General features: G+C 37.5%; 1 protein-coding gene across 8 annotated transcripts in view; it reads left to right on the top strand.

The window, feature by feature from the left end:
- The window catches only part of PDE4D (phosphodiesterase 4D), a 700504-nt gene that overhangs the window by 579910 nt on the left and 103543 nt on the right, over positions 1-17051 (top strand). For all 8 annotated transcript variants that reach the window (XM_087958384.1, XM_087958385.1, XM_087958383.1 and 5 more), the window contains 4 exons: positions 3083-3274; positions 12201-12237; positions 13709-13782; positions 14883-14932. In XM_087958384.1, the coding sequence (XP_087814510.1) occupies positions 3083-3274; positions 12201-12237; positions 13709-13782; positions 14883-14932 (353 nt within the window). The remainder of the gene's footprint in view (positions 1-3082; positions 3275-12200; positions 12238-13708; positions 13783-14882; positions 14933-17051) is intronic.

Consider the following 17051-nt stretch of genomic DNA (forward strand, 5'->3'; position numbering starts at 1 on the left):
AGATGGAGTGGTGGTGCTATCTACTACACTTTTTTCTATCTTACTAAGTAGATTGTGGTTTACTTTGTTGAATGCCTTGCTGAAATCTAAATATATTCCAATTGTGTATCTTATAACTGGCATTGCACAGGTGTTTTGATATTTGAAGATGATGATATTTCCTCCACAGAGTTTGGACTTTAAGATCTTCATTCTTCCAATACATCTATAAATAAAAAGTTGATATTATAACTCTATTAGGAATTTTATTGTACCAAAAGAAGTTAAAAGACATATTTCTATTTTATTTTTTCCCTCACTTCACTATCTCTATCCTCTATCCAAGTCTGTTGTTTTTCAGAAAATGGATCTGTGATTGTACTGAAAGAGTTTGATTTGAAAACTGCAGGATGGAGAAGGTGCTTTATAAATAGCATTGAAGCTAACAAATAATATAAGTAGAACAGTTCATTATTGTTTTGTTTTCATTCCTCAGTACAATTTGCTACCCCTATAACCTGAGAATTTCATAAAGGAAATACTAGTACAAATGCTCAAGCAATCCAAATGCTAATTGTTTAAGTGTGAGTTTGTTCCTTGTTGTTTTTGACTTCCATCTGGTGGACACTGTATTGTATTGCAACAAATGTTTCATTTACAAATGTTCCAAATGCAGTTTCTCAATCCAAATTTGTTAATTCAAAACTAATAGCGAGATTGCCCAGGGTTTGACTTAGGAAGGAACACCTGTCATCTCTTATTAAGATTTCAGAATTTTATTTATTATACAATGCTATGAGCTGTTTGATTCTTTACTATATTATATCAAAATGAAAATATATAATCTGGACCTTAGACAGGGTGGCAGAAACACCTAAACATTTTGTCATATTGATTTGGTCAGGAAGAAACCCTTGAAGAGCACTAGCTGCTTGTCAATAACTAGGAAAAGGACCAGCCAAGCCAAGCATGAGAAGATTCAAAGCTCACTTGAAGAAAGAATCAGATGGTAGCAATAATAGTAAGGGGATGTTTGCCTATCAGAATTGGGCTTCTTTTGGGCTACTGAAGAGTTGTTATCATCACATCAAGTGAGCAGTTCTGATACAGATACAGATTACAGATAATCAGAGTTGGAAGGGACCTTGTAGGTCATCTAGTCCAACCCCCTGCCCAAGCAGGAGACCCTACACCATTTCTGACAAATGGCAGTCCAATCTCTTCTTGAAAGTCTTAACTGATGGCGCTCCCACAACTTCTGAGGGCAAGCTGTTCCATTGGTTGATTGTTCTCACTGTCAGAAAGTTTCTCCTTGTTTCCAGGTTAAATCTCTCCTTGTTCAGTTTCCATCCATTATTCCTTGTCTGGCCTACAGGAGCTTTAGAAAATAGCTTGACCCCTTCCTCCCTATGGCAGCCCCTCAAATATTGGAAGACCGCTATCATGTCTCCCCTGGTCCTTCTCTTTACTAGACTAGCCAAGCCCAGTTCCTGCAACCGTTCGTTGTATGTTTTAGCCTCCAGTCCCCTAATCATCCTGGTTGCTCTTCTCTGTACTTTTTCTAGAGCCTCAACATCTTTTTTATAATGTGGTGACCAAAACTGGATGCAGTACTCTAGGTGTGGTCTTACTAAGGCTTTATAGAGTGGTATTAGTACCTCACTTGATCTCGATTGTTTCCCTCTGTTAATGCAATTTAGGATTGCATTAGCTTTTTTGGTGGCTGCTGCACACTGCTGGCTCATATTTAGCTGGTTGTCCACTAAGACTCCAAGATCCCTCTCACAGTTACTGCTATTGAGCCTGGTTTCACCCAGTCTATATATGTACCTTTGGTTTTTCTTGCCTAAGAAATAGACTTTACTTTTCTCTATATTATTCAGACAGATTATCTAACCTAATGGAAAGCAGCTTCTGTGCATAAGTGCTGCATTGCCTTCACTGATTGCGTAAAGGTCTCCAAATTTGCATTCATATCTTTTGGAATTGAAATGTTTCCAGATGGTTGCCTCTGAACAATACCCACCCAAATATATTAGGCAGCCCTTTTCTCTTTTCCCACTTGAATGGTTTTCTGTTGGAAGAAAAAAATAAGGCCAAAAATAGATGTGAGAAGATAATGAGTTAGAAAGAGTGGACAGTATTGTCGTCTGGGCTCCTAATAAAGGACTGAAGCAGGATGGTTGCACAATAAAACATCACCTAAAAGTTATCTTAGTTTTCAAGAACAGTAGGGAACATGGTCTTCCTTTTTCTCCTCACTTTGAAATTAAAAATGGGTCAGAAAGTTTAGAGCTTTTTAATTTTTTTCTATGGTGCTAGAAAGAACTGCTGTCATAATGATAAATTGTGTTGATGCTCATTGAATCTTGCAGCTGCCGGGGATTTATGTTATGATATGGAAAAGAACAGGATAAAGTTGTGCAAATCAGTCAGGAGACAAGTTCAGCATCATGGGTTTTATGGGTAGGATTGGTTTTGCAGATGGTTTCATAATGCTGTAATTAATGAAGAAAGGCACTTATCTAGGTTACCCTCTGACATATAAATGTTATATGTAAAGACAATATTCTTTTGTAGGGAATGGAAACTTTCCATTTAATTTAAACAAAAAGAAAAACGAATTTCAAAGTTTGACACATTTAACCAGTGCAAAAAAAAGTAAAATCAAGGCTATAGGAGCCAACAACTTACAAAAATCTTGCAACTGGGCCAATGAGATAACTGTAACCATACTATTGCAATTAAGCTAAATTTACTTCTTTTCACATTAAAATTTGTGGAGAAGGAAATTATTCCATTTTCTCCTGTATTCTGTTACTTTCTTCTGTCACTATTTTTCCCCTGCTTTAACTCCTTTATCCATTTGAAAACTAGCTTCAAAAAAGGAAGAAGTTTTATATAACCAAAATGTTCCTTGAGTTTTCTAATCTTGTGCTCTCTAGATAAACTAGATTTAATCTCTCATCATGCTTGACCACAAGATGGAAATCTTGAAGTTGAACCAAATGTCACCAAGTCATTTTAAGGTTGTCCTTAGTATTAATTGTGTGGGGTTGATTAGGTTTTACATTGCATTAAATATACTTTTACTTCCTTGCAGTTTCGACGTAGACAATGGCACCTCATCGGGACGGAGTCCCTTGGATCCCATGACAAGCCCTGGATCAGGGCTAATTCTCCAGGCAAATTTTGTTCACAGTCAACGCAGAGAATCCTTTCTCTACCGATCAGATAGCGACTATGATCTGTCGCCAAAGTCTATGTCCAGGAATTCCTCTATTGCCAGTGATATGTAAGTATTTTGAGCTTTTTCAATCAGTTTTTTTTTCAAATGAGAGAATGATTAATACGTAGAAAATGTAAGGCATTATAATTCATGAATGGAAATTTCACAGGAGGACATTTAAATTGTGTATTTGGAGAATATTAATAGTAAGAATTGTTGAATTCTGAAACAAGTTTTAAAGGACATAGATTATGACCCACAGAAGAAAAAGTAACTCATAACTTTGTTGTAGGAATTCTGTTGCAACCTCTTCAGGAGGCAAGGAAATTCTTTACTGCAATTTTATTAGTTAGTCAGGATTTGATGTTGACAAGATCTTCATGGGTTACCATGTTATTTTAATTAAAATAATTAGACTTCCTGAATCTGCCTAAGCTTCCTTATTTTCAACATAGCTAATACAACTTTACTAATTATAAAATATAAAATTTTATATTGAACAGTGTCAAATCATATTGATTGCCCATGAACAAATAATAGCAAAAATAGACTAATTCCTCTTGAACTTAAAGTAAAAGAAAACTGCATGGGTTTTTTCCCCCACTTCTTTTGAGGCGGAATGATACTTTTACAGATTACCTTAGATCTTTACCTTCGTGGCTATTAAGTTCCCTTTTGGGAAATTTCCTTCAAGCCTCTTCCCATCTTGCATAGATACCCAGTCCTCTTTCTACTCCTTGTTTAAAACAATAGTTGGTTTTGGAAGCCTTGTTGCTTAGATTTTGTGGAAAACTGATCCAAGGTACCTCTAGTTTGCTTTCTAAACTCCATTTTTAATTTTGAACATTAGTATTGGATTTCTTTTTAGTTGCCTCCCAAATATGTTTTTCTTCCCCCATCTTCCTTTTTTGATCCATTTCCTTCACTTTCTTCTTTACTTTTCCATTTTAAATACTCAAGCTGACGTTGTAACAATAAAAGTAACACTTTGCCAGGTAGAACACTGTATTCAAGAGGAGAAAATATAACACCCGCAGATACTTCCTGCAATACCTCCTGCTCCACCCATGCATTATTTGTTTTATACTATTTTAATTAATCAGTCTGAAATTTGCATGCTCAGTTGGAATTCATTGGAAATGTGTCATGCGCTCATAAAAAAAAAGTTGAACTGTGGACAGGAGTAGAAAAAAGCATCCTAGAATGCTGGAGCTAATAGCATGAACTAGTTTTGCAATCAGCCCAAGGCACTATATGGTCTTTTTTTTTTTTTTTTTTGAGTAGGCAATTGTTCTGTGGCGTGTGTTGAACTGACTTGGCTGATCATTAAAATTAAGCAGTCAGATCTGGTTTGCATTTGGAAAAGAACTACAGAGGAATTCCATGGCTATAGGCTAGAAAAAAGTTGAGGAAAATTTTCCTGGAAGAAGGCTGTGGCAGATAATTTCTATATTGCTGCCAGAAAACTATATAGAGTTGGCTATTAATTCATCAGAATCCAGCTCAACTGAAAAGATGTTCGCTTCTTACTCTCATGGCAGCCATTGCTAAGAGTGCCATACAATGCTGCCCACGTTCTCGATGTTTCACCAGTTCCAAATCTTGTACTTGACTATGCATTGACTATGAATTAAGCATACTTATGAATAAGAATTCTTTTGTTTTTATTTTAAAATTTTTGATTTTGCTTACTTGATACATTTGCTTCCATATGCACACACACACACACACACACACACACACACAAACAAAATTCTAGAAACAGAAACTTTTATAGATGTGAAGAATGGAGAAAATGGAGGGGGGGAACCCTTCTTTTGAGCTAAGAAGTTTGCTAATAATGGCTGAATGAGGTTTTTCCTGTCTTCTTCAGCTATAACCTTAAAGCAATGTCCACACACATTAAAGATGCCAAGATTGAGAAAGCTGCCTTAAAGAATAATAACCTTTTCTCATATTTAGAAATTTGCTAAAGTATTTCTGTTTAATGCAATGCATTTGACATTTGCTTTCTCTCCAAAATGCTCATTATTTCCTGAGTTGCTAGCAAAATCTGAAGTGTTTTTTTGCTAAGTAACATAGAAGGGTAAAAATTCTTTTTTTTTTTTTTACTTTGTTTAATTGTGATTCACTATGGGGAAAAAAGAATGGAGGCAATTTTATATACCTACAACTCCTGTTATATACAGGACAAAAATAAGTTTATTTGGCAGTAAGTTATATCAATATATCTGGCAAGGAATCAGATTCAACTGCATTTAAATTTGAACGAGTAAGGCCCTTGGACCTTAAGAAATAACATTTGCAACAAAATTCTACATTTTTTTTTCCTAAGTTGATCACATTGATAATAATTTGAGCAAAGGATTCAGTAAATGCTTAACATATTTGTAGCAAGGAACAGCTGGCCCTTTAAATAACAATCCCCCTTAGGTTTTGAGAGGGAGTCATGTGACCCTTGAGAACCAATAGAAGAAAAGCAGAGGTTTTATTTTATTTTTTATTTTTTTGGCAGCAAGAGTTGGCATATTTTGCAGTTGGCTGGAATCCCAGATGATGGAGGTTACTTCAGGCAAGACTAGAATCTCAGGAGTTGTTTCGTTGAAGGCTAGAAACACATTAGGGTTTTTCTATATTTTATTTTAGTTTATTTTTAATTATGCACTGCTTGTCTGGAACTTTATCTTTCTTTGACATCTTGATTTTTTTTTCTGTTAGTGAAAGATTGGCTAAGCAAATTATTTTCAAAATTTTGTTGGGTTTCCCTTCCTGTAATTTACTTAGACCTAGTTTGGATCAAGATTTCCCCTTAAATCCTCTCCTGGTTCCCCAGATGGCTGGTGGAGAAGGGAGAACACTGTTTGTTTGTTTGTCAAATATGTACAAGATAACAAGTATAAGTGTGAACATAAACAAGAACAAAGGGAGTAAATACAGATAAATGCAGACAGTACGACAGGGACGGTAGGCATGCTGGTGTGCTTATGCATGCCCCCTTTAAGGACCTCTTAGGAATGGGGTGTGGTCCATGATAGACAGTTTGAGGTTGAAGCTGTGAGGGGTTGAGGCTGTAACAACGGAGTCGGGTAGGGCATTCCAGGCGTTGACCACTCTGTTGCTGAAGTTGTATTTTCTGCAATCGAGTTTGAAATGGTTTACCTTGAGTTTGTATCGGTTGTTTGCCCATGTATTGTTGTGATATAACAAATTTTATAATAAAGGAGTGGTGACTGCAAGGGGACCAACTTTTTATCACTATTTACCTCCAAGCACAAGTTACATCAGGACCAAAGCATCACAGAAGAAGAAGGCTATAGGGATTCTCAGTCATCCAGGTCATGGTTGTCCCAAGGGTGCTTTTTCAAGAGGCAACTGGACTTTCTTTGTTTTTCCTTGAAGATGTTTTGCTTCTCATCCAAGAAGCTTCTTCAGTTCTGACTCTGACGCCGTCATAACTGAAGAAGCTCCTTGGATGACCAGTGAAATGTCTTCAAGGGAAAGTGAAGAAAATCCAGTTGCCTCTTGAAAAAGCACATTTGGGACAATGGAGAAAGGGGCTTCTTTGACTCTGAAGGCATCTTCATTATTACAATGTTATACTGTTTTTTTCAATAATTCTAGTTTTTCTTTACCTTGTTATGGTGATTATAGAGTTAGACGAGCTTCTGTAACGTGTTTCTGCCTGCTTAATGCAAAGAGAGACTGTTCTGGGCTCTGGTTTTTAGTTCTAGTTTGATCGCAGTAGGATGTTCTCCCCACCCCCCACCCCAATCAATCCTACCAACTGCAGATATCTTATTCTCATTTTTATTGTATTTGTGTCTGCACCCTCAAGTCAGCCTTGGTTCCTTGCAAGTCCCTGAAGATTTTTTGGTAAGATTTCAGAAGTGATTTCCCATTGCCTGTTTCCTAGGCATGAGAGAAAATGATTAACCCAAGATCACCAAGCCAATAGTGTTGTGTCATCTGCGTACCTCGAATTATTTATGGTTCTTCCCCCAATCTTCACTCCAACATCAGGCAGCTCCAGATCTAAATTCCTCATGATCACTTCAGCATACAGATTGAATGAAATGGTAATAAAATACATCTCTGTCTAATTTCCTTACTGATCCTGAACCAAACTGTATCGCCATAAAGTGTTCTCACTGTTGCCTCCTGATCACTGTACATTGATCTGAGAACTTGGGACATCAAGATTCCCCCTCCCTCTCTCTCCCCCCTCTCTTCCTCTCTCCGTCTCTTTCTCCCTCCCTTGCACACTCTCTCCCTCCCTCTCTCTCTCACTGGCACACACACTAGATAGATAGATAGAGAGAGAGAGACAGACACAGACAGACAGACAGACAGACAGACAGACAGACAGATAGAACAAGAACATTATTTTGGTTGATAGCCATAGTTGTGAATTTTTCAGTGAATAAGTGCAAATCCCTACAGAGGAAAAAAAAAGTAATAAACATAAATGCAAACAATATATCATAATCAAATACTTATTTCATGTAGAAATAGATCCCAATGACATGAAAACATTTTATTCCTAGGAGAAAGTTCATAAAATTGCAGCCCAGGCTGCCAAGGTGAAGTTGGCAGCTCTTTCTTTTTAAGAACATTGCTTTATGATTCAGTCTGTTCTACTTTTAAAAAAATGGTCAAGTATTGTCTATAGTAAAAAAAACCCAAACATTTAAATTGCAGCAGTAATTGGAATTATAAATCAGTTCCAATAAATCAGATTCAGCTGTAGGTTCAGGTTGCCAAATTATTCTTCCTCCCATCAGTAGATGTAACAACCAAATTAGGGAATTTTCCTCTATGAATATTGCACAGAGTGTTCCAACTGGGAATCCCTGATTGTGTTTTGTTTGGTGTAAATGTCCAGAGAAAAAAATCTCCAGCTTCTCTTGCTGGTCTCCTAAGAAACCAGAATCTGAAGTATTTATTTTATTTATTTATTTATTTGATTTGCCAATTGTTTACAAGATAATAAGTATAAGTGTATACATAGTTGTGAATACATGAAATGGGTACATATAAGAAAAATAAAAGAATAAGAGAAACAATAGGACAGGGACGGTAGGCACGTTGGTGCGCTTATGCACGCCCCCTACAGACCTCTTAGGAAAGGGGTGAGGTCAATAGTAGACAGTCTAAGGTTAAAGTTTTTGGGGTTTGGGGAAGAGACTACAGAGTCGGGTAGAGTATTCCAGACATTGACCACTCTATTACTGAAGTCGTATTTCCTGCAATCAAGTTTGGTGCGGTTTACTTTGAGTTTGTATCTATTGTGTGCTCTTATGTTGTTATGGTTGAAGTTGAAGTATTCATTGACAGGTAGGACATTGCAATGTATGATTTTATATACCATGCTTAAGTCAGACCGAAGACGGCGTAATTCAAGGTTTTCTAGTTCTAGAATTTCAAGTCTGGTGGCATAAGGTATTCTACAACGAGTAGAGGAGTGGAGAACTCTTCTTGTGAAATATTTCTGGACTTTCTCAATTGTGCTAATATCAGATACGTAATGTGGGTTCCAGACTGATGAACTGTATTCGAGTATTGGTCTAGCAAATGTTTTGTATGCTCTGGTTAGTAGTGTGATATTACCAGAGAAAAAGCTACGTAGGATTAGGTTAACAACTCTTAATGCCTTTTTGGCTATGTAGTTGCAGTGTGCTCTAGCACTTAGATCATTAGAGGTGAGTATTCCAAGGTCCTTTACAGAGCTTGGGTCATCAACAAGATCTTGACTATTCAGCTTGTATTTTATTTTCTGATTTTTTTTGCCAATATGTAAGACAGAGCGTTTATTTGTTGAGATTTGAAGTTGCCATTTGTTTGACCATTCAGATACATAGTCAGGATCTTTTTGTAGGGTAGCAGTATTGTCTGTGGTATTGAACAGCTTTACATCATCAGCGAAGAGAACGCAATTGCTCTTAATATGATCACAGAGGTCGTTTATGTAGAGTATGAAGAGAGTTGGTCCTAGAACACTGCCCTGGGGGACACCACTATTGACAGGTACTGGATTTGATAGGACGCTCCCGATTTTGACCATTTGTTGTCTGTTTGACAGGAATGCTTCTATCCAGTTATTCAGTTGTCCAGAGATACCATAGGATTTTATTTTTAGGAGTAGTTTGTCGTGTACCACTGAATCAAAGGCTTTACAGAAGTCTATGTAGATTGCGTCTATTGCTTTGCCCTGGTCGAGTTGTGTCGTCCATATGTTTTTGCAGTGTAAGAGTTGCAGATTACAGGATAGTTTTTTTCTGAAACCAAATTGTTTATTGGAGAGTAGGTTGTTTGACTCTAAGTGGAGGATGATGGATTGGTTAATAATTGATTCCATGACTTTACAGGTGACGCAGCATAAGGAGATTGGCCTGTAATTTTCAACTAGGCTTGGGTCTCCCTTTTTGAAGATGGGGATGACTGTGGCTTGTGACCATAGGTTAGGCAAGGAGCTGGTCCTGAAAGATTTTTCAAAGATTATGCTTAGAGGTTTGGCTATGGCAGTGGATAGCTTTCTTAAGAAGTAGGCACATATTCCATCCGGTCCAATAGATAGAGATGGTTTTAGATTGCGTAGTGATTTTTCAACATTGTCTTCTGTGAAATCGATATGTATTAGATCATTGTTGTTATCTGTGGTACGGCTAGGAAATACTGGGCATGATCCATTGCTGTTTACAAATACTGAGCCGAAGAATGTGTTAAAGATGTTGGCTTTAATGGTGTCGTCGTTGCAGTCTTTACCATCAGGTCCTATCAAGGGAGGGATGGACCTTGAGTCTTTTAGTTTGTTGTTTACAAAATTGTAAAAAGCACGGGTGGAATTGGTGCTTAGAAGGTTTTCCTCTTGTTTAATGTGATAATTGGTGCATTCGGTCTTTATCTGGTGGCATAAATTTTTGTATCGGTTTTTGAAATTGGCAACGTGACCAGATTTGTTTTTCCGCCAGAGTGATCTCTTTTTGGATTGAAGTTTCCTTATTGATATGGGTAATGTGCTTTTTTGTTTTGTTTTGGGAGTTGTTGTTGGAACATATAGTTTGATGACTCTTTTGACTTCAAGTAAAAATATGTTGTAATGGTCTTCAACAGTATTGCATCCAGTGAATAGAGATTAGTGAGTTTGGAGCTTGGTAATTGATCTGAGTTATTGGGTACCACATTTGTCAAGCTGCATTACAAAGCCTGATTACTTGTTTTCACTTTTTTTTAACATGCCAGTTTAAGACAGGAACCAGTCACTTTCTATATTGCAGGTAGTCCTCGACTTACGACAGTTCTTTTTTAATGACTGTTCAAAGTTACAATGGCACTGAAAAATGTGACTTATGACCTTTTTTCACAGTTATGAATTTGCAGCATGATCCTGTGATCAGAATTCAGATGCTTGGTAACTGAAAACTGATTCATACTTATTGTCATGCCCCTGTCAAAATCTGATTTGGAGGGGGAGGCTGAGCAGATGACAGGGAGTGGGAGTGTGGCTCCATTGGCTGTAGAAGAAACTGGAGAAGGGCGAAGTCTGGCTGGGCAGAGCAGGGGAGAGGGAAAGCGAGGGAGAGGGAATTCAGAGGAAGACCAGGCCCCTCCCCTCTTCATCCTAGGTCACGCAGGGAAGAACAGAGAAAGGAGCAACATGAGTTGCGTGGCTTACAGGGGAGGAAAGGGCCCTGATTCCCTTCATTAGCTGCAGCTGGGAACACAGTGTTTAAAAAGGGAAGCTGCGTGCAGCAAGTTGTTTTGGAGCAACTTGTGAATTATCTGGTATCATGGAGGCTTATCTGTGTTCCTGGCATCTTCCCAACTGTGTGTGTATGCAATTCCTTCTCCTGCCCTGTGAAGTTAATTACTGCAACATGGTTTGTTTGGATTTTTAGTTACAGTTTGTATGTACTTTGTTTTCGGACTGAATTTCCTCCACTTAAAGACTGTTCCTGGGAGAGTTTTTCTCCAACCGAAGGTAACCTGGACATTGGGGGCAAAGTTGGAGATAGTAAAGGGACTCTTCTTGCTTATTTGACTGTGTTGCCTTTGTGCCACACCCTGGGTCATCACGCTTATGACCATTGCTGCATCCCAAGGTCATGTAATCACTTTTTGCAACCTTCTGACAAGCAAAGTCAACAGGGAAGCCAGATGCATTTAACAAACTGGTTACTAACTTACACAGTTGTAAAATGGGGCAAAACTCATTTAACAAATATCTCACTTAACAACAGAAATTTTGGGCTCAATTGTCCTTGTAAATCATGGACTACCTGTATCACCTCTCTGTTTAATATAAATTCATACCTTCATGTGTTAACTTTCACATAAAATTAAACACATGAAAACATTTGGGCTGCATAGAAAATTATTTTACTATAGTCAAAATTGTGATAATCTCTTGCTCTTTTCCTTCACTTGCCAAGACAAATAACCCTGCTTCTAATATGACAGTATGATGTGGGTATGGTTACTGGTAGGTAATACTATGGACATGTAAATGAGTAGAAAAGTTTTACTGAGTTTTTATTAATCCACAAAATAATTCCTTATCTGCAGTAGTTGGTTCAATTTTTATAAAGTGTTCTCTATTAGCAATAGTTAATTCAGTTGCTTTCGCTGCTTAAAAGGGCTTGCCCTCTCCAATTAAAAAGTAATTGTGAATTCCATAGTCTTCTCCTAATTCTACTGCTATACATGGTGAGGAAACAGACTTGGGATTCATACTGATCTCCTTATATAGTTGTAGCTTCTTTCCAATTGAAGTGAATTTGGTATTATGGATGCTTAGAAATGACTAAATTACAACTGTTTTATAATTTATGATGCATCTGACAATAAAGGTGGAAAGAGGAAGGAACTTATGGTGAGGCTGATGAAAATAACATATAAAATGGTGACGATTTTGAACTGTAATATAGAAGGGGATTTTAAAATATGTTACGTACTAAATTCAGTATTGATTTATGTTCTGTGTTTTGTTTTCTAGACATGGAGATGACTTGATTGTGACACCGTTTGCTCAGGTAAGTACCACATATTACAGTGTTTCCCCAAAAATAATACCCTGTCTTATATTTTTTTTCCACCAAAAAAGGCACCAGATCTTATTTTCGGGGGATGTCATCCACTGACTAGCCTCACTTGTGCGCGTCGTCCCCAGCCTCGTTTTTGCTGTCAGAGGCCTTCAGGATCTTCTTTTGTAGCCAGCAAGACTTTCCTGAAGGCCTCTGCAGCTGATAACAGAACTCCAGATTGATCTGGAGCTTTCTTATCAGCTACAGAGGCCTTCAGGAAAGCCTTGCTAGCCTTGCTGGCTGCAGAAGAAATGGGCCAGCAACGCAGGTGTCGGGGTGTGTGAGGCCTGGCTACAACTCTCCAAAGGTAAGTAGTAGGGCAGCTCCATCTCGACCCTAGCTTAATTTTTACTAGTACACTCTGGAGTGGATGGGATCTTAATTAGGGCTTGTTTTGGGGGTAGGGCTTATATTGGGTGTACATGTAAGAAATCAAGCTAGGACTTACGTTCAGGATAGGTCATATTTTCAGGGAAACAGGGTATATAGCCGGATAAAAAAAGAGAGAATCTCTATTTTCAGTTTCAGGCTTCCAATTATAGCACTAGAAGAATTATAATCCCAGCTATGGCATAATCTTAACTGGCAAAAGAAAAGAAAGAAATGTTATTTTTACTTGTATTATTTGTTTGTTGAAGTCATAATCTGTCATTAGTCAAACACTATATAACATGATGCACTTCGATAGTGACAGACACATCTGAGTGATGATTGCAAAGGCACACTGCTTGATAAAAGTTCTCAAGACAGATGTTCAGGACTCAAAGCCATCCTACTAATCTGGTGACTATAGATATCCTAAGCAGTTGTATTTGTTAATATTTCTCCTAGCGGGTATCAGTTAGGACACTAGAATGGTAACTATTTCTCTTTAAGCATATAAAGAGTTATTCTCAAACATACATGCCATATCAACAAAACAGGATTGAATGGATTTATTAGAAAATGTCCTTATTTCATTTAGCTACCAAATATTAAAAGGTTTTTACTGCATAAATATTTTATTTTTATGATAATTTGGACAGTAGCACAAAAAAATTATTGGCAAAATTTTGTCATTTGAGAGAAGAGGAATAGGAGTTGCTTTCTAGGAAATTTAGTTTTCCCTAAGACAAAGTCTATTTTTTGAAAACAAATAATAAATTGGTGTTTTAGTAAGGAAGAGATCACTAAAACTATCACCCTAGTATCATTGTAGTATGTATGCATTTCAAAATAATTAGCAAACACTTAAGGCAGACACACAAAAATCCTGAAAAGATTAATAACTTTGGTTTCTCTTCAGATCACACAATAACCTGTTTAGGAAGCCACCTGTTCAGAAAGCTGTCTGTTTATTGTTGGCAAATAAATCACGGCAAGAAAAGCATCATACCTGAAGAATTTGATAGTAAATTTTTATGCACTTTGTTTGCTACAGGTGCTTGCCAGTTTACGTACTGTACGGAACAATTTTGCTGCATTAACCAACCTTCAGGATCGAGCACCTAGCAAGTAAGTGTGGGCTTTTTCTGTTTCCTACCAAGTTTGTTTTTATTTAAATGCACCTTTTACATTGCATAAGTTCTCCTTTATGTAAGTGAGCTTAAACACAACAATGTAAAACAAAGATGGGCTTCATTTAACACGAGGCCTGAAGGAGCCCTCCAAATTCTACTTGTTTTGGCATCTCTAAATGCAATTGCTGAAAATAAGCAGCATGGCTTCTGACTGTTTTGAGAGGGGAAATCCAATATAAACGACAGTTGTTTTAAAAAAGAGAGAAAGAAAGAAACAAGTCCCATCTGCTGAAAATGAGGAAAGTTCCAACATTCCTTGTGTGTATGATATGACCATACTTACTTCAAAAGTTGAAAGTTCATAATATGTGGAAGGCATCAGTTGCTGAATATTCCCAGACCCCAGTGGGGGGACGGACGGACTTGTATAATCTAAAACCAGGGATGGGATTCTACCAGTTTGCACCTATTCTCTAGAACCGGTTGTTAACATTCTAAGCAATTCGGAGAACTGGTTGTTAGAAGAAATTACTGGCCTAATCCTGTAAGGAAAGCAGGAAGGAAACATTCTGGTGTTGCTTACAGAAACTGCCTCTCTGTTAACCCTTATTACATTCTTGGCAGGACTAGACTTCCCCCTCCTTTGCTGGTACTATGCTTGTGTGGAGTGACCATTGAAAAAAGTGACTTATGACCATTTTTCACACTTACAACTGTTGCAGCATCCCCACAGTCATGAGAGGCCAGGCGAGGAGATGCGTGCCTCGATGTGAGTGATATTGAGTTGGCCAAGCCCAGCCAATAACATGACCACCAAGCCATGTCCACCCAGTCACATGACCACCAAGCCACACCCACCAACTAAGCCATGCCCACAGAACCGGTTGTTAAAAAAATTGAATCCCACCCTTGCATCAAACCATGTATTTTCTATGTTGCATTAAGTATGGCCTTTATATTATTAATTCTTTCTGTGTTTTTAATTATTAAAAAGAAATATTTCAGTCTATCCCAAGATCATCTAATAATAAATAAATACATGATTTCATGCTTATGACTTTTATTTTTTGACTCTCTCTCTCCCTTCTTCCCCAGACGGTCACCAATGTGTAACCAACCATCTATCAACAAAGCAACCATAACAGGTAAGATACCTTAAAACAGTCACACTAATTTAATAAGGTGATGTTACTATCTTGTAAATATATCACACTTTGCATAATCTGTTCCTGATGTATACTTTATAAAGTCCTTTAAAAGTCCATAAAAGTCTTTGTAGCTCATATAAGTATATAAGTAGAATTTCTGCTTGATCTGAAATCTATCTTCCAGTTTCCCAGATTTTTGTTTTTTGTTCATTCAAGCTACTTTGTGTAGTTTTCATGAGCTTTATTGCTATGAGGAAGTTGCCCTTACTATTGTTTTCCCTCTACACATCTCTCCAGCTCTCTGTAGTTGAAAAAAAGGAGCAACGGAGGAATTCCTTCATAATACATTTAATATGGATTTGATACAGACATGAAAATATCCGTTTCTTCCTGTTTGAATAAAAAGAAAGCAATATCTTTTTTTAAAAAAAAATCAGTGATAATGGTTGAAAAAATTCAGAACATGGATCAATCTTTAATATCCTTATTGTAAATGAAGGCCAGCCTGTCCAACACTCAGCATATTTGTACTTCCTGGGGCCCATTTGGTCAGGAATGACTTTCACTTCTCGGCTATTGACTTATGCGCTCAAATTTAAAAGTGTTTTTTTCCAGGGGTGGGATCCAACCGGTTTAACTACCAGTTCAGTGATTTATGATTTGCTTCCCTGCACGCTGTGCATGCGTGTAAATCTTCGTCAGCTTGCTGCCTGGACAGCTGAGCAGTGCACTTTTTTCCTGCTTTTTCAACCTCAGCTGCCATGCGAGGAACCGGTTCTATGTCTGCTGCTCTTCAGAGCTACCGGTTCTACAGAGGTGGACAGAACCGGTAGAATCCCACCCCTGGTTTTTCCCCACCATTTCGATTTTTTTTTTTAGCGTTGTACAATGGTGCTGGATAAAAATATTTTGTGTATTTTTAAATGAATTGCTGCAATTGTTCCTTATTAAAAGTTTCTGGGAATCCAGTGATACCAGAATGGGAAACCTGAATATGGAACTAGAGTATTTTAGCCAGAGTTGGATAACATATAACAAAGAGGATCTAAACATAACGAAGTGTACTGTTGGATGCAGGTTAAGCTTTCAGCATGTAGTAGTGGTTGCAGTCATTTCTGGCAGGAACATCAAATTTATTGGTAACCATTTCCCTGATGGAAGGAATAAGGAATATTGCAATCAGTCCCCATGGTTTGAAGGGCATAGATGCAGTAACTTGCTATGTTTCAGAATGCATACAAATATTGTTGGGGAAACATGTTATTTTAGCCATGCTGCAGCCTGCATATAAAGCTGTCATCCTGTTGTATCTGAGCAAATCTGCTACCTGTATTGCATGCTTCCAGAGAACGCCTACGTATATTGCCCTGAGTTCCTTTGGGGAATACAGGTGGGATGTAAATAAAGCACAGTAATTCGTCTGTTAATGTATGCCCAGGCTTGCTGCTCCAGGGGACTTTCCCATTCTCTTAGGAAAGAGGAAAACCAGTCTTTACATGCACAGAATTTTAGGTAAAATGAACAGAGAGGGCTATACTGGGAAGTTTCATGTGTGTGTCGTACTTATTTTCTCTTCCCAGAAGGGATTGTTAAATCATATCATGGGAAAGTTAGCACTGATTTAAAGCTAAGCATTAAACACCATTGCTACTACAAAAAGCAAAGTAAGCTCATTTTCACTTCTGTGAAATATATAATACAGATAGAATGGGTTGACTGTAAGTTTTTGTTCTTCCTTTTACTTGGTGGCACATTACATTTTTATTGATCTCAGAGCAAAACTGGGCATTGAAATGAATAACTTGAATTTAAAGAAAAAGAAAATGCAGATACAAGTTGGGAGAAAAGGAAGAAAACCATATGTATAGAGAAATGTTAGCTGTTTCCCTGTTCTAGATTGAGTCCCTGAGCCTGCAATTTACTTTTTTTAAAGCCATCTTGTAATTGCTAATTCTTGCAGCCCACACCATTAGAAAATGTATAGCTATAATGAAGTTGATGCAAAATCAGTGTTAAAGATGACTTAGTACTTATCCCAATCAAAACCTCAGATGTATGGATGTGACTTACTTGAAACGGTACTTTTCTGTACTCACTGCTTTATATTACATGATAA

This window comes from Notechis scutatus, chromosome 2 (genome assembly GCF_049901735.1).
Source record: "Notechis scutatus isolate UNSWTSFEM ecotype Mainland chromosome 2, rNotScu1.2, whole genome shotgun sequence".
In the NCBI taxonomy this organism is placed as follows: Eukaryota; Metazoa; Chordata; class Lepidosauria; order Squamata; family Elapidae; genus Notechis; species Notechis scutatus.